Consider the following 19434-nt stretch of genomic DNA (forward strand, 5'->3'; position numbering starts at 1 on the left):
ATATTAATGGTCTTTGGTAAAATAGCAATCCTATTTTTAGACCAGCGTTTCCCAAACTTCATCTATGGAGGAACCACTTTTGTAAAGTGGCTAATTCACAGCCGTATCTGTGAAACAATATCATTAAGCATTGGGGAACAAATCCCGATGATTGGTAAATGAATTAAAATGTCATCTTATGTGTATTATTTGACATATATACACACAAATCTTAACTAAAAGGTTGGAAAAGTATTCTGCAAATTTGTTTGGGGGGGACCCAAAGAAATCTCCTGCGATCCATTTGTGGGCCCCGACCCAGTCTTTGGGTTAAAAAGATCAATCATTATTTGCAGCTGACTTTCCCACGTCGTGTTTCATGGAGGAGAACGTGACTGATAATTTTTTACCAAGCAGGATGAGTACTGAGGACTTAGTTACCGCTCTGGCTTCTGGAATAATCCACAACATGCAGCAATTTCACTTTTCCAGTTGCTGATGCGAGTGAGTTGGTGAGTCCAGTGTGGAGTGCATCAGAATTTCAATTGAATCCGAGTCGCCTTGACCTTCTTTCCCCGTCCATGACTGTACACATGCTTCCCTTCAGTCATCCAGCGCTCACCCTGAATGCAACAATCACGCAGCAACAAGACTCTTCCTTCAGAGAGAGCACAAAGCTGTGTGGATGTATTTTGACTGATTGTTGTAACCATAGTAGGAGCGCGTTTTAAGGAAAAAAAAAAAAAAAAGATGCGCCCAAGGATGTTTTTTTGTTTGTTTGTGTGTTTTGTACCTGCGGTGTGCTTTATTCAGTTTGACTCCCTGTAGGACAATACTCCCCCATCAGTGTCAACACATTTGAATTGAGAACCGTGTGTGCAATTAGTCTCTGTTTTGTTTTCTCAAGCACTTCAGCAGCAGTCCCAAGACTATTGAGTTAATCTCTCTCTATCTCAGTGTGCGTCTGATAACTACGGAGACACACTGTACTCTCTCCGATATACCTCAAATATGTAAAAGTACATTTTTAAATCACTAGAATATATGCATGAGGATCTTTGCTGAATTTACATATCAGGTTTTGTTGAGCACAAAGGCTTGAGGTGATAAAGTTGAAGACTTAACACTTCTTTACTACTACACAATTCACACACACAACTATAGAGTGCTAATTATTGTTCTTTTTAGTCATATTCTCTTCTATTTCTTTTCACTTGTCTGAATAAGTAAAAGATGAATTTATTAACTGTGGCTAAAGAATGGTATAGCGTAGATCAGTGATTCCCAAAGTCTGGGTCAGGACCCATGAATGTGTCACAGCCTTTTACTTTGGATTTATGTTTTAAATAACATACATGAAAATTAAATGCACAAATTTGTTCTTGCCATGCTAAGTGTACAGTAAAGGTGGAGAGTAAGGTCAAATATTAATGAACAGTCACTGCACACTGGCAGGTCATTCATTATCTCTATGATTCACTATATACTATACAGTGAGAATGAAGGAATCACAGGAATCGCACTGACGTGAAAGAACCATCTTAGGTTTCAGACAAAATTTCACACAAATATTCAACAGGATTTTGGAAAGACACATTTTGTAACCTAATGTCAGATTTCTTTCATAATTAACACAGAGATGCCTCATCCAAATTCATCCAAATTCAAAACTAGATTTGTTTTCTTTTTATTCTTTATTTTTGGGCTCCATTGATTGCAACTCGTATACAAAGCATATAAAAAAGCAGTTGCAGGCTTCTGCAGTCTCACATACTGAGAGAGGGAGAAAGTGCCCATTAGAACAAGAAACAATATTTTAAATATGCCCACAAGTGGTTTAGAAAGTAAATGATTCTCTAAGATTGAAATCAATAAAATAGCAGGAGGATACGGCATTACATTTTCATATGTTTGACAGCTGCTCATATTTGACCCACTTAGTCCACAACTTCATAAATACTGTTTACAAAATAATAATCCCCTCCATAGCATAAATATAATTTACGATATTTATCAGTTCTTGTATTGTGGGAGAAAATTATATTTTTATATATGCCAGATTTATTTTTCACACACACATACTGTATACAGTGTATATATATACAATGCCTATCATAAGTATTCACGCCCTTGGATGTTTTACCCTTTTATTGCTTTCATAAATCAATCATGGTCAATAAAATGTGGCTTTTTTCACACAAAAATGTATTGGAAAAAAACTCTTTAATGTCAAAGTGACAACAGATTTCTACAAAGTAATGTCAATGAAACAAAGAAATATAATTGTTTGCATAATTATAATTATTCACCCCCTTTGGTGAATAAAAGGGTTATTGAAAAGTACATACCAAAAAATGTCCAAGGCACTGAACATCCCCCGGAGTTCAGTGAAATCAATCATCAAGAAATGGAAATAATATGGCACATGTGTGAATCTGCCTAGATCAGGCCGCCCTCGTAAACTGAGTGACCGTACAAGTAGGAGACTTGTGAGAGAAGCCACCAAGACCCCTACGACTACTCTGAAGGAGTTACGAGCTTCAGCTGCTGAGACGGGAGAGACTGTGCATATAGCAGCTGCTGCCTGGGAGAGTGGCACTGTTGAAGAAAATTCATATTACATCTCGACTAGAGTTCGCCAAAAGGCATGTGGAAGACTCCATGGTCAAGTGGAAGAAGATTCTTTGGTCTGATGAGACCAAAATTGAGCTTTTTGGCCATCAGACAAGACGTTATGTTTGACGGAAACCAAACACTGCACATCAACAAAATCACACCATCCCCACTGTGAAGCATGGTGGTGGCAGCATCATGCTGTGGGGAGGTTTCTCAGCAGCCGGCCCTGGAAGGCTTGTAAAGATAGAGGCTTGGGAGAAGATTTATTTTCCAGCAAGACAATGATCCAAAGCATACTGCAAAAGCTACACAGGAATGGTTGAAAAAAGAACCAGGCAAATGTTCTGGAGTGGCCGAGTCAAAGCCCAGACCTCAATCCTATAGAGAATTTGTGGCTGGACTTGAAAAGGGCTGTTCATGCCCGATACCCACGAAACCTGTCAGAGCTGGAGCAGTTTTGCAAAGAAGAATGGAGCAAAATTGCATTGTGCAGATGTACAAGACTGACTGAGACTTATCCACACAGACTCAGAGCTGTGATTGCAGCCAAAGCTGCATCTACTAAATACTGACTTGAAGGGGGTGAATAATTATTTATTTTCCAATAATTTTATTGACCATGATTGATTTATGAAAGCAATAAAAGGGGGTGAATACTTATGATAGGCACTACCTCCATTTTATTGTCATTGTTGTTTATTGTTAGATTCATTGTTACATATGTCATTATTTGTATTAGTTGAAGAGCTACGTTTAATTTTTTGGTTAAAAAGTAATAAAAAAACATTGATTTGGCAGTTAAAATGTATGTTTTTTTCGAAAAATGTATAAATACGGATGGATTCAATCACGACGAAACATATATTCTTTTCATAATCAACACAGAGATGCTTAGAAATACTAATTTAAAATTTACAAATTGACCTCCTGTTCAAAGTTTTTTATTGTCATTGTTATAAAAAAACGTCCTGGGAAACATAAGAAACAATAATTTTGCACCTGTCAAATGAATTAAGTAATCAAATAAATCAAATAGACATAATCCTAAATGGCCCAGGGTTAAATTTTTTGTGTTTTATTCATTCATTTACCTCAGAATCCACATTATATGATGCACCTTGCCTGTAATGTTTTGCATGATGTGATAAAAGGTAATGATGTATATACAGTATATATATATATATATATATATATATATATATATATATATATATACATGTATATACAGTATATATATATATATATATATATATATATATACATGTATATACAGTATATATATATATATATATATATATATACATGTATATACAGTATATATATATATATGTATATACATATATATACACAGTATATATATATATATATATATATATATATACATATGTATTAAATTTAGTAACAAACAGGTTGTAAGTCACCCATGAAGACACCAGGATTCCACTGGTGACAATAGGTTTATTACATGAAGTATTCCTATGATCATGAGTAGAATTGGACTGATATTTTTAACAGCTACTGTCTGCTCCTCTCACTCTGCTCCTGCGGCAGCGTGTCCCTGAGGGTGATCTGCTGCCAGATGCCTTCATCGCTGAAGTTCAACTCCATGAGGAAATAAGGAAACCAACTTTTAAAGTCCTCAGTGAAAATCATTCAACTTGCCTCACTCCCACAGAAAATGTCACAACAACACTTAAAGCCTGTCCCACATTAGAGGAGAATTGGCCAGATTTCTGGCCCTTCTGACAGTTGTTGGCGCCTCTGATTTTAGGATGATCTGAACAGATTATCTGAACAGATTATCTGGCCATATTATTGTGTGGTGTGAGGGGATTAACGGACGTAAGTGGACGCATCAGTCTTCCAGATTATATCGTAATAGTATATATTAAGCATGTTTGATATGACTGAGCAGTGGCGGGCGTGAGCAGAACCCTGCAATAGCCACGTTAAATCCCGCGAGTGATTGTAGTATGTGGTATGTATTGTTGAAGAGTGTGGTCCTGCGTCCTGATTGGATCGTCTAGTTCGTGCTTTCTCGGGATTAAAACATGGACAATGTGTGAGGCAGGCTTTTTAATGTTATTTTTCTGCTCTCTTTTGTTTGGTCTCTGTAAACTGAAATGATATAACATCGTTTGTTTGTTGTGTCCTTCCTGATGTCAGACCTGACTGACTGAGTGTGAGTATACAGCTGCACAGCAGGGACAGGTGAGGACAAGATGCATTCATCCCATCAAACTCTTTTGTGACGTCGTCCTTTGACTGCTTGGCCTTGGCTCTTAATTCAGAAAGCGTTCATATAATCCTTAACTATGGAACACAAAGCTGCTTAAGACTCGACATAAGTTTTAAAACATGATGAAAAGAATCTATTTAATATTAACACCTACAGTTTTGTTAACTTGTCCTTGTGTTTTTGTTAACCAGCCCTCAAATCAGCTTCCTGCCTCGTTCAAACTCTGTCGTGCTCGTCTGGAGGAGCTGAGGTGCACAGCGTCAATATTCGTGTGGAGGATCATTGCCTCTGGCTGCGGTCACCTGCTCTCTCCTCTGCTCTCTGAGTGTTTATTTACAGTGGCTGATCCTCTCTCGTCCCTGTGCATATACTCACCTGCAACAGCTGAGCGAACTCTGGACCTTTTTTATTATGCTGCCCACATTTGGAGTTCACAGTCAAGGCAGAGGAACAAACTCCCCCAAGGCCTCGTATGTTTTTCGTCTCCAAACTTTGTCCCTCCCTTTATGTGTGAATTTTTAAACAAACTTTCCGGTTTAATTCAGCTTGTGAGTTTTTCCCATCCACGCTCCCAGATCATGTTTAACATCTTCATCGGCTCAGCTTCGCAGACTTTCATATTTGCTCACTGAGAGAAGAGTGGTGTTGCTCTGCTTCGTCGAACAAATCCCTTTAGCTTTTGTAACCACGGACCAGCGACTGTCCGTTACCATAGTGACCATCAAAACAAGATTCTGCCGACTGCTACGCAGCGTGAGACTAGATTTAAGGCTGTGTCGAAAGAAAATAACGAATGGGCCACTAGAGTGTTTTCACCTCTTCTTTTGCCGCCTGAAAATGATCCTTTGAGGTGTGGATCGTGGAGTGAAATCAAATGTGCTGGACAGAGTGTGGAGTTGTTCAGTTTCCAAGGTTTTTTTAGAACTTGTCTTCACATCACTGATGACTAAGTGCAGGTGTGTGGTAAACATCTTCCTGATGAGCAGTGTACAGTCACACCAGGATGGAGTTTCCATTGTTCCGAGTCCTTGGAAATGTGATTGCTGTTGAGTGAGCTGCCTGTTCAAATGGAATCAGTAGAATGAGTTTCTGCGTATGTTTTTTACTAGTTTTACTGGATCATATTGAAGGCACTCTCCTGCAGTTCAACAGAACTTACAGTACTTGGCCCCCGTCCTTTCTTTTTGGCTGCAATATGTACTAACCTCAGCTATGTGACCAAAGTCCTCAGGCACAAGTCTTGTCGTAGGATTCTGAGATGGCGGTTTATCTTACCGTGAATTGCACATTGTTCTTATTTGTTCCACATTAAGTCAGTAGTACATATACATATATATATATATATATATATATACATAGAGTGGGACTCTCCGACACGTAGCTTGCAAGCTAGCAGTAGCTCCCAGTCCCTTTCTAAGTAGCTTGCTAAAGGTTTCAACAATCAAACATAAACCTGCTTACATTTTTATCCAATCAAACTCAGAGGTGTCCCGCCCCGTTTAATACTATATGATTATTTGCCAATTAGTTGTGAATCAAACAATTGTGTTGCTGTCAGCTTGATGAAGAGATTGGTGTAGCAAGAACGACCGTGACAACTGCTCATACCCGTAAAAATACTAAATGTGAGTTGTAGACAGCAACATTTTATAAATGTTTGGCTTTGAATAAGCCATGAATAAGAATAAATGTTAAAGAACACAATTAGCTCTCAGAAGAGAAAAGGTTGGAGACTCCCACACCTTAGAGCATTGTTAGTGACTGCTATTGCTGGCCGTCGCTAACAAAGGCGAGCTGGAGATAATGTTTCCGTCCGTGTTTTTTCCAACTTCTCAACTGGAACACGGTCAACTCGAGGTCACACCCACTTGGAGTGCAGCTTCCCTCAGATGGGCTCCTGTTCATCACACTTGAACCTCGTCAACTCATCACTGCTTCTACAAGAGCTGCAGACTCTCAGTTCTACTAGTGAATGCTGTGTTATTCATTTTGACTAATTAGTGGTTGTCATTTTTCTTTTCCTTTGCTTAGTTCCTTCACTCTCCGCCCAAGATTCTTTCCCGTAAGCTGTCAGCCAATGATGCGGAAAATAATGTTCAGTGTCTGCACAAGCTGCCAAGACGTTGTTTAGCGACAAATTAGAATTTAGTAGAGACTTTGGATCCCTCGGGGCTATCTACTAAAAGACAATAAACATTTCCAATCAATATCAGACATTACCTAACAAAGTCCAAGTCTCCCTTCGTGACAACTGCCTGGAAACAGTGTCGTTCAGTGTTGCATCAAAGCAACACTGGTAGGTTGGTAGCAGAGGGAATTGCTTTAAGACAAATAAGGAAGTTCTACTCCCTCTAAAATATCAAAAGAAGTGGTCAAAGATGTACTGTTGCATTTGCACTCTATTACTGAACGTGCATTAGAATGCAATCGACGAGTGCGTTCAGAATCAGCTGTTTATCACAGATCATCAGATGTGATTTTCTTCTCATATATTCCCATAGTGGCACCAGTCAGGGGCAGAATGGATGGATGGTTGGATGTACTGTATGTACTGTATGTATGTATGGATGTATGGATAAAACCCATGCAGACATGTCAAAAACATGCAAACCAGATAGGGCACATTTGATGTGAGCTGTGAAATGTGAATCTTCTTGCTCTGAGGTGCCAGTGCTAACCATGGCAACACCATCCCTATCTATTATTAAGTAATTGCAGGTACTATTCACAACAGCTCAAAAGCATCTCTTTTTGCTCCCTGTTGTGTTTTAATTTACTGACATCACTCTCCTCTTTGTATATTTAAGAAACCCCACTACACACTGACACCCCAGCCCCTTATAGCACACACACACACACACATACAGTGGCGAGCATATAGTGAGGCAACATGAGAGGTTGGTGAAGACTAAGACAGATTTAATCAAAAAGCAAAGAGAATTTTGTCTCATGATGTTTTACATGGATGAGACACACACACACACACACACACACACACACACACATACACAGTCCTCTGGCCAAATTGAGAATTTTTTGAACAGGTGATGCAACACGTGCACATTTTCACAAACCAAGTCATTTTTATCCAGAGGAGAATAAGGCCTATCTGAAGAGACGGCACCATCTGGATCATCTATATAAAGGTGATGATCTTTGTGAGGCAGAGTGGCATCTGCATACTAAGCTGCTTACACACACACACACACACACACACACACACGTCTAAGTTACTTTAAAGTCTGTGGTGTCCAGGCAGTGGACTCTGTGTGTCATTAGAGACAAGATTAGGACATTTTTGTCATCATATTGCTGCAGAAAACAACACAACAAAGCTATGACAGTATTCCCTGTTACCGCTGTATAAAATACAATACAAATGTCATAGTGTCATAGGAATTTTCACTTGTTTTTTTTTGTGTGGTGTAATTTCTCATGTTCTGCAGAGGAATATGAGGATTGCCCAGCTTTCAACATCGCTGTGAAGACTAGAGGGGAATGATTTAGCCCTATACAAGATAATGCATCACCATGAATATGCTTCCTTTTTTTTGTGTATGTTTGCTTTAGCTGCAGTGAAACTGCGTCGTGTTAGTAATGTCTGGATAACAAAATCTTTAGCCTCTTAAAATTACGCTTTTGGCAAAAAAAAATCAGAATAAACAGAGGTAACTGCTACTGTATGTGTCAGTTTCTTTATGTCTATTTAAAAACAGCTGTGCTGTGCTGTGCTGTACATGCTTAAAATACAGTATAAACACATTGAATAGATAATTAAAAAAATGCCAGTAGCAGTTATGGTTAAGCTTTAGAGTAAGTCTCCAGGGAATCAATAAAGGTCATGACAGTTTTTGTCATGTCTTGATGAGTTCATGTTGGCCTTTGTGTCTCTTTATGTTTACTCACTCACGTCCAGTCTTGTCATGCACTTCCTGTTTTATTTTGTACTCATCTTTTCCCTGTGTTTTCAGATCCTGACTTCCTCCCTTTGTATGATTTTTCCCTCCACTGAGATTGCCAACCCCGCCCCTCATTGGTTTCACCTGTGCTCCCTCACTTCTGTGTATAAATAGTCCTCGTCTCATGTCGGTTCGTGTCTGTCTGTCATGCTTCTCAGTCCTGTCGTCCAAGAACCTCATCATCAAGTGTAAGTCAAGTTTTTTTGAGTATAGATTTTGCACCTCCTCGTGAACATTTTTTTGTTTGTGGAATAAATTCCTTTTGTTTTATCCTACGTTGGAGTCGAGCATTTGAGTCCTCCTTGTGTTTAAAGACGTTACACCCGCCCACCCCTGCGCTGCCTCTGTATACACACCAACATTCCCTCAGTCAGGTCTGTTAATCTTGCTTCACAGGGAACTGTTTTCTATGGAATTAGATTTGTTTTCAATATTCAATATTTTCAAACAACAGTTTTAAAGAAGCAAAAAAATATCCATTTAATCATTCAAAAATATTGTATTTTATCGTTTGCTCACTCCCTGATTTGTTGTTCTTTGCGCCGTGGTTTTTTTGTTTGTGGGCGGGCCTTGGGAAGCTTCCTGCTGATTGGCTACTGAGTTTTGTAGCGTAACAATAAAATACACTATTTTTGAATGATTAAATTGATATTTTTTTGCTTCTGAAACGTGTTCAAACAAATCTAATTCCATAGTTTTCAGGTGAAAGACGCAGCTTACAAGTTTAGCATACAAAATTACATAGTCTCTGTACAAAAAAGAGGCCAAATAATGGCATCAACGACGACAAAAAAGTAACGCATACTGCAGCTTTAATGATTTTTCACACCGTGTAAAAGCTCATAACACCTGCTAAATATAGGTTGTAACAATTGCAGCAATCGTCAACCAGAAACTACACTGTGATATGAGAGCTACAGTATTACAGCCGCCCTGAAAATGTTCCACTTCACAGATTCGAATACTGCGCCTGACCTCTGACCCCCCCCCCGTCCATCTCTGCAGTTACCCTGCCACACTGACACTGACCTCACAGCTCAGACCGGCTCCCCAGACGTGGGTGTGGGTCAGGTGAAGGGATCAGTGGTTGGATGAACGTTGCCTTTTCACAGGTGTGGATTTGGAAGAGCTCAATACAGTACACATACAACTTAAATGGGATAAAGCACATGTCTCAATAAGAATAAATATGTGAGAATACGTGTATTTTCACCATGCTGATCAAAGGGGCCAGGATCATGTTTTTGCCAGTATTGCATTGTGTCATGATACTTGGCTGCAGATTTGATGTGTGCTGCAATTGTGATTCATTCAATTTTCTTTTTCTCTTTGAGCTAAAATTGAAAGACGTTTCTTGAGATAATAACCCATGGGTCATATTTCCAAAAAGCAGTGTCCCTGGTTAATAATAAAATAAATACAATCAGGCCAATAAGACCATTCGGTGGACTCAGTGATGAGTAAGAAAATAATATAATTATCCTGGGCCAAAACAAATCAAACCTCTTAAAAAAAGAAAACCGCACAAATGTGAGGCCTTCGAATGAAATTGAAAAATAAAACTGATAAACAGACCTTCCAATACCTTTTAATTGAATTGGCTTTTTAATTTAATTTTAAACAACTTCTAAATTTGTTTGAAATTCACTGTGTTATGTTTCCCCATACTAATTTATTCAACCTTTATTTTTATATATATATACATGCACACACACACACGATCTGGTGATAGGATACATATACATTTGGTTTGCTCGTTGTCTTATAGGGGGAGTTAAATGCCCTAAAGCCTGCTGCTAGCTAGTGGTTGGAGGCTTAAATACACAAAACAAAAGAACATGATACTATTAAAAAGGAATCAATGCAACCTTGTCATGAAATGTCACATGGTCATACTGTATTTGTAGTTTATAACATCCCTAAAGATCAAATGAATGTGAATAATGTAAAATGGTAAAGCTCTTTTTTTTTTTTTTTTTTTCCTTCGTTGCTCACATGTCAATCCGAGATCCCCCACTGTTTCCTTTTAATCTGGGCTTTTCTGCACTGATTTATAATCAATAATACAGTGATCAAAAGATTTATTATGTACCGGAAGGTTTTGTATCAGTGAAACCCACAGGGAAAGGAGATTCCATAGGAAACAAACAAATGTGTGAGTGCGACAAAAACGACACACTTCATGATGACCCTATCAGGTCACTACCCAAAAAGTGGTTTATGGTGAAACTGTGCTTTTGAATCTTGACATCATCTTCTGGAGGTTACCTAGACAAACATTTCCTCTCCTCCTCTGGCACGCCAATAAAACGCCATGGTTCAAGTGGTACAGGAAAAAGATGAGCGCGTCCTATCTGTGTGCAAACACACCTTTGACATCATATTATTACAATTAAATACGATAACTGTGTTTTGTTTCCCGCTTTGCACTGGAGCGGAGAGGCGCGCTTCACTCCGGGTCCAAGGTTCAAGTAAAGTCGGATCAAATATTTGCACTGGCAAACACAGCCAGGCGTCTCAGAAAACCCAACTCTGCAGCGCAGGGACAATAAGAAAAGAAATACACCCACTAAAATGGGCTCGGTCACTCGAGCAACATCTGGCCTTGATGAGTCTCTAAGCAACGAGTGTTAAAGGATTAAAGGAAACAGCACTTGCTTGACAATATCTGTCGGGGGAGGGAAATGGAAACAGCGATGATGGCATTTGTTCAAAGTCACAGTGTTTTCTTTCCATGTTGAGCTTCATTGAGACACTTTATTAGTTACAGAGAGAACACCTAACAAAGCAGCGAGATAGGTTTTCTGCTGCTGGAGCCCATAAATGTCAAGGTTTGATGTGTTGTGCTTTCAGATATTGTCTTCTGCATATACCCTGGTTGTTGCCTCGCCATTATCTGGAACCAGTCGGGGCCATTTTCCTCTGACCTCTGGCATCAACAGAGCATTTTCACCCATGTCAGAAATGTTCTCTTTTTCAGACTATTATCTGTAAACGCTAGAGATGGCTGTGCCAGAAAATCCCAGTCACTCAGCAGTTTTGTTGTTGGAGTCAAACTTTGGAACGATATCCAGACTGATTTAAGGTGTTGTATGAATCATTTTTCATACAACATTTTTCCTTTAAAATGTATAGGACAAAGAAAGGACAATGAGGTTGTATGACCTGTAGAACCGATTACCGACACAACTGCAAACACAAGTTACCAACAGCTGATGCAAAAGAGTGTGATACAGGAAACGGGGTCAGAAAAATGAAGACGACAGGAAGTAGAATATGGAAACAACTATGGCAACGAAACTGTCACTCTTGCAGTCGCGGTTGCTCTCGCAAGAGTTTGATGTGTTCGGTTGGTTTGACGAATCATACAGTCTGGTTTCTCAATGGATGAGTGAATTACATGAATGGAATAAACGAAATATTATCTTCTCCATTTTGATGCTGCTTTTGAACTCTGCTTAGATTTGAGCACTGACGGAGGGGTACCTAATAAATTGGACGTTGAGTTTATACACGTTCTGTGATAGAGGTAGACTTGTGAGAAGATATACATTTCAGACATTGAATAAGAAGATGCTTCCACTTCCAATTCTGGTCAAAATGGAGTGAAAAGACGTCACTGAGTTATTTATTCTGAGCTTTTTATTTCAGCTTTGACAAAAAACGCCTCTCGACTCCACTGCTATTTTACACGTTTGCCCTAATGTGTTGCCGCTGGCGCACACAGATGCAATCATCTGAAGGCTGCTGTGAAGTGTCCTTCATACTTTGTGCCTCTTCAACATGTGCTCGGACTTTGTAGGTTTGCATTGCAGCGGTGAATCTCTCTGAGGAGTTGCCTGGAAACGTCTCATATACAGCAGCAGAGATAGGAATGTTTTTTAAAAAAAATAAAAATAAAACTGGTGCGCACGTATAGTTTCACTTTGTAAACTGCATATGTACATGTGTTTAAAAAAAAAGGTATTAAATATGTTTTGAACAGGCGTGTTGATGCAAATAATCCTAATAATGCGTTAAATCCTGTCTAAAGTGACTGATTAATCCATTTCCTGCTTGTTTTGATATACATACGAGTTGATATGGTTGGAGCCTTATTTCTGCAGGCTGGATTCTGTCATGTGTGTTGTTGCCTCTGCCTCTGATGTCACTGAATGAGCAGTCGGACTTCGAGTGCTCACATTCGGGCAGAGCAGTGGCACAGCCAGTGGATTTTTCCTTTTTTCTCCTTTTTGCTCGTCCACGCAGCTATACGCAGAAACCTTTTTTTTTAATCACACCTTCATCATCTGAATCTCCTGTAAGAAGCTAAGCGCCGTTTCGGTTGATTTGGATGAACTTTTTGCAAGCAAAGGGAAAAAAAGAAAACAAGGTAAGGTGGTGCCTCATTTGCTCACTAATGTCTTTGCGTGCGCCCTCATTCACTGGGGCTGTAATCTGTGCGTATGTGCTTCATTTAACTCAATTGTCTTCTGTGGCAGTCGACAGAAATCCAGCTGTTTTCATCTGTTTAAGTGGAGTCGCAGTTTCCTGCAGCAGCAGTGCGGTCCGCGCGCACAGGCTTCAGAACCATGGACAGCAGCGTGGTGCACATCTTCAAGGAGGACCGGTGTCCGCAGGAGGAGTGTGTCCCAAACTTCACCTGGCAACCGGGCTTACCGGACATCTACAACTACACACCCAACGGCACATGGGACGCGGAGCCCGAGCCCATGTCGCCCCTAATCCCGATCATAGTCGCCGTGTACACCGTGGTGTTCGTGGTGGGCTTGGTGGGCAACTGTTTGGTGATGTATGTCATCATTAGGTGAGTTTTATTTTTAAATAATAATAATAATCAGCTTTGGCACGTTGAAGATGAGCATTTGGTGATGATTGTGAGAGTCTGCGTGTATGGCTCAAAGTGCAGGACATTCAGTGCGTATTCAGCTAATGTACTGTTTGTTTCTTTGTTTATTTTATTGGGCAAATGAAGTGACATTGTGTATGTTATTTCAGCTGTTGCCCTAGAAGTGTTGAGTTTTAAAAGCCCATGAAAGAAGCAGGACCAGGAATGTAAATATGCTTCTGTGCGGTAGATTTTGATTATCTGTGTATATACTTTATGTTTCCTTTTGTTGTTATTACTGTTTTCTCGGCGATCTGAATTACCCTGAGATGTTTGTTCTTCAGTGATGACACTGCCTTGTTCCTTGTTGCTACAAGGTTTGTAATGATTGCCATTGATTCCATTGTTCCATTTCATGTCATGGGGCTTCCTGTGTAAATGCCTGTTAAGGTCTTGTCATTTAGATATTAAATGTGAAATAAGCCTTGACAGGAGTCAGAGCTTTGCACCTGCATCATTATGAGAGAGAAAGATGAGCACCTTGTAAACCTTATCTGATCCTTTATTCTTTTAAGCGATTTAAAGATATATGCAAATATCTAAAATACACTAATGGTAAACACTTTGCTTACATTACACTAACCTATAGGCTACATTTTCAAGACTTTAAAGCCATATAATTCCTATTTACTATATATACAAAGTAATGGACCTTTTCACTATGGTCACCTTTTAATGGCTCTACTCATCTCTGCTCTTGGGAAAACCCTTAAGAACTTAAAAAGGACATATTCAATACTGCTATAGTTAACCAGTAGTCTGTAGTTGTTGTTTTTTTTCATTTTATTGTGTGGATGTGTCACTATTGGACGAGTGGACGTTGTGCTGCCAAAGCTCTCCTCATAAAGTGCAAATGCACAACAAGGCCAAAATTCCCATGATCCCACTCTTCTTTCCGAAGTCTAACAAGGTCTTGTGTTCCAGTTTTGATTACGAGACTCATAGAGGCAGAAATTGCATACTGAAAATGATGATCTCCTCCCGCTTCAGGTACACCAAAATGAAAACCGCCACCAACATCTACATCTTCAACCTGGCCGTGGCTGACGCTCTGGTCACCACCACCATGCCCTTCCAGAGCACCGACTACCTGCTCAGCTCCTGGCCGTTTGGTGAGGTGGCGTGCAAGGTCTTCATCTCCATCGATTACTACAACATGTTCACCAGCATCTTCACCCTGACCATGATGAGTGTGGACCGCTACGTGGCCGTATGCCACCCGATCAAGGCTCTGGACATCCGCACTCCCGTCAAAGCCAAGATCATCAACGTGATCATCTGGGTGCTGTCGTCGGCTGCCGGAATCCCCGCCATGATACTCGGCAGCACCAAAACAAATAATGGTAGTGTGTCACGTGATGTCGACGCCCCCATCGCAGCTATTTGATGATGACGCACCCAACTATGGTTCATGATGACCAGTCGTGTCATTTGAGTTGCAGGACACACTCATAAATCACACTATTACGTCCCAGTGTTGCTGTTTACCAGAGGTTTAAACCTCTCTACTCTATTTGTTTACGCAGTAACCCTGAGTCTAAATGCATTCACTCAGCTACAGAAGGGACTCTACAAACACTCTCGAACTACGAGCACCACTGCACTTAAACACCTGAATTGCATCAATTAGTCACAGTAAGCGTACTTCAAACTCCATGAAGAGGATGTCCTGTAGGTTGCATCAGAGCCTACATTACACCCACTTGACGAGATGAAGCTATGACAGACACAATGGGTCTTTTTTCTCCTCCCTCTCTTAGCGACAGTCTCAAATTGTCCACTGTCGCAATTAGCTTCCATTCAGTAAAGCACAGAGCAGTTTGCCCAGCCCTGTCAGACTATATTGAAGCTGATGAGTCTGATTCTGCACTTTACATTTCTGCGGTGACGCCTTTACTGCATCTCAGAATGTAACGGTTAAAGGCCATGTTGTTATCTGTCAGCATTTACATGAAAATTAATGATTTCCATGGTTACAACAGGGTTTTTTCTTTTTTAATACGACCCTAATTAAACAGAAGGAGTTTTTGTTCTTTTTTTTTATTTTTCCTCAAAGTAAATCGTGTTTTTGAGGCCTCTCCCATACCCCAGAACTCACAAATGTTTGCGACCGCGTCACACCTGGTGAAAATGTATGTGTGAAAGTGTATCAGTGACAAAGTGTGGAAAATTGGAAGTGGGAGGGGCTTACGAAAATGAAAATCAGCTTTCATTAGGTGACTTTTTGTTGTTTCACGTACTGAGCGAAAATTGGTTAATCATGTCAGGACGGTCAAAAAAGTAAATGACAAAATTGCCGCAAGTCCTACAGGAAGGCCACCACCTTGGACTAAACGGCCATTTTTTGTCGAATTTGCACCAATGATATTTGAACGAACTTGTCCCTTTTGTTTCTTTGTTTTGTTTTTTGTGAAATGCGTCAGTAACCGTTCAGTTTTTAGGGCTTAGATCTGGTGTTGTCCCTCGCTGCACACAGGAAGTGACAGAGACAACAGCAAGATTGTGCTAATTAAGTGAGGTGACGGTGAGAGACGGGTTGGTTCAGAAAGTGAATTCTACTGCTAAAAAATCTGGTCATTATAGGGTTAGCAAAGAAGGTGCTAGGTTCGATTCTTGGACTGGACCTTTCTGTGTGGAGTTTGCATGTTCTCCCCTTAGAGTGTTAGACACATTCAGTCAGGTTGGTCCAGTGTGGCAGCGTGCTTAGCTGCAGCAGCTCTGACAAACCCTTCATCTGACCTTGCAATTTCGGTCGTATTATAATAATAAAGATCCTTGAGCCATTTTTGTTCACAAAGACTGAACAGAGGCAGAGTAATGTAAAAAAAAAAAAAGTTACACTCTGCAGCTTTAAATTTACATATTTAGAAATTCACGTTCCCCTGAGAATGATTAGTAATATCGTTAATGATCCCTTCAGGGGACACTTCAGGGAACTTCTGTTCAAAGTTATTAAGTATAAGTATATTAAGTCAGTAAGTATGCTAACCCATTTAATTAAAATGCTTTAACACAATGCTACATTTGATCAAAATACATGAAATGTATTAAATCAGACTCTGTTTCATTGTAACTAACAGGGACTACCGAGTGTGCCCTGCAGTTCCCTGAGCCCTACATCTACTGGGACACACTGATGAAGATCTGCGTCTTCATCTTTGGCTTTGTGGCGCCTGTCATCATCATCACTGTCTGCTACACACTGATGGTCATGCGTCTGAAGAGTGTGCGCCTCCTGTCGGGCTCACGTGAGAAGGACCGCAACCTGAGGCGGATCACGCGTCTGGTGCTGGTGGTGGTGGCCGTCTTCGTGGTGTGCTGGACGCCCATCCACATCTTCATCCTGGTCAAGGCGCTGTCGGCCAACGTGCCCGAGACCACCGCCGTCATGGCTGCGTATTTCTTCTGCGTGGCGCTGGGCTACACCAACAGCAGCCTCAACCCCATCCTCTACGCCTTCCTGGATGAGAACTTCAAGAGGTGCTTCAGAGACTTTTGCTGCCCCGGTGCACGGGGGCATGGGGACTGCCAAGGGGTGAGCCGGGTGAGGAGCACACTGCGGGACCACACATGTCCCGCTAAAGGTCCTGGAAGCGCGAGGCAGGCTAGGCCCGTATGACTAGCCATGAAAATGTCCTCTACACGCTCTCAGGGCTGGGAGGACTCCAATGACCTGGGTTTGACACAAATCACCACTGCCATCTAACAGAGGGCTAGTTTTTATTTATTCACCCAGATGGTTGGCCAGATAATTCGAAGGCAGGTTTAATTAAATGCCCAGTGTGTAAGAATTAGTGTCTTTTAATGGTGAGATTGCACTGTAATGGAAACTGCACCCTTCCCGAAGTGCTGGAACTACAGTGACCTTAGCAAACCTGAAAGGACGTTGTCATTTCTTGTTTGCGTAAGTTTAAACTTAAAATTTTCACTTGCATACTTTGGCTAAAACACAATAGATCATCAGTTTTCTCTGAAGTCAATCGGGAAGTAAGAATATACTGACTAGCCACCAGGGGGCTGCAAACAGAACTCCGTTTGAATTGAAGTCTATGGGGAAATGAGCTGACCTACCACTTTATAACATCTGTCCCTTGTTGGTAACATCAAATGGGAGCCTGTTTCCAGGTGATGTGTGGTTTTCAGTTTTAGCAAATTATCAGCACATTACTGGCCAAATTACAAATCTCAATGGGAGTTCAGACTCTTATGAGTGAAGTCAGAATGAGTTGTGCATTAGAAACACTACAGCCTCCATAAAGCAAGGCCCTCCTTAAATTCATATCAAGTAAAATGCTTATTTTAGAGCCACAAAAATCTAATTATTTAACTTGTTAGGTAATTATACACTTTTTAGGTTGTATATCTAATTTCTGCCTATAAACTAAAAGTTACATGCTGGACCTTAAAAGAGAAAACGAGTGAAAATCTATATTTATGTTATCATTATTTATTCATTATATATCTTTGAAAGACCAAAACTACCAATATCATGTGTGAATTCAAAGACTGGCATCAGTTATTCCTCCACTGTCATAAAAAAAAAAACACAACAGCACAAAAGTGAGCGACACTGTTACCTTTAATCCTGCTATAAATTATCACCGCAACCACCAAACGTGTATGAAGATCGAATATGAAATGGGAACCATTCGCTTCTTTACATTTGCCTAAAGAAAAGAAAATCATTCAGCCTTCGAACAACAAAAAGCTCTACACGTGGTATAAATGTGAAAGGGAAAGTATTTGGAGGATGAGTTGTTTGATTTTGGCCTGTACAAGATACTGACACAGGTGTTCATGTATTCATTAATTCATTCATTCGTGGCTTCTAAATAATCGTCAATGTGATTTATTAAAAAGCTCATGCCAATAAATTAAAGTAATCTGAAGTAAAGAGTTCTCACATGCATACATCATTTTTTTTTATTCATTATTATTTAAGGAACAACCTGTAACATGAGTGTTGGTTACTGTGTTTTATGTAAATTGTAGGTAGGTGTACAGTATGTGTGTATGTGTATATACATATGTATATACATATGTGTATATATAAATAAATATATATAAATAAATATATAATCACAATATATACTTATATCGTTAGTTAAATTCACGTAGGATATTTCAATAAACTCTCAGGGATCATCCTCTGTAATTCACCTCAAGGACAATGGTGAAGTCAGCGTTCTTTTCCGTCAGTGACAAATATGGTCGACGAGGTTTTGAATCATCAGTGTCTGCAGATCATCAGTGTCATTCAAAAATGTGTGTGATTCATATCGGTTGCATTGATTCATCCGTTCACTAGAATGAGTACATTTCTACAGATAAGAGACATTTTCTCAAGCATAATGACATAATTTCACATAATTTGAGTTGGGAGCCATTTGTTTTTGTGCTTCGACATCACATCTTGTTTTCCTGGATTACTGTAGCTTTTATATGGAGTCATTTTGAGGGTTTGGACTATAAATCTGTACCTGCTTAAATCCAATAATGTAGTTATCCTGTAGCAGAAAGTGTGTTTTTGTGCCTTGTTTCGTGTGCCTTATCTTTGGTCTCTTAACTCGGCTTTGTCGCTTGCTCTGAAACCACATCCTGTTTTTGTAAATGAAGTACAAATGTATGCGCTGTTGAAAGTTCTTGTAGACTTTTAATATTTCTATTGGTGTCAAAATGGACATCCCACTGTCCTTTTCCATTATTCCTCTAGTTCTGTAAACTCTTTATGGACCAGATTCCATCCATGTTGC

General features: G+C 39.9%; 1 protein-coding gene across 1 annotated transcript; it reads left to right on the forward strand.

Moving 5' to 3' along the window:
* The first annotated feature begins 12960 nt into the window (after nt 1–12960).
* Nucleotides 12961–18685, forward strand: oprk1 (opioid receptor, kappa 1). The gene is made up of 4 exons (XM_058615859.1): nt 12961–13165; nt 13275–13600; nt 14672–15024; nt 16762–18685. Exons 2-4 carry the CDS (start codon nt 13365–13367, stop codon nt 17298–17300), a joined length of 1128 nt encoding a protein of 375 aa, XP_058471842.1. The 5' UTR covers nt 12961–13165; nt 13275–13364; the 3' UTR covers nt 17301–18685.
* The last annotated feature ends 749 nt before the right edge of the window (nt 18686–19434 follow it).

The sequence above is a fragment of the Solea solea genome, chromosome 1 (genome assembly GCF_958295425.1).
Source record: "Solea solea chromosome 1, fSolSol10.1, whole genome shotgun sequence".
NCBI classification, from domain to species: domain Eukaryota; kingdom Metazoa; phylum Chordata; class Actinopteri; order Pleuronectiformes; family Soleidae; genus Solea; species Solea solea.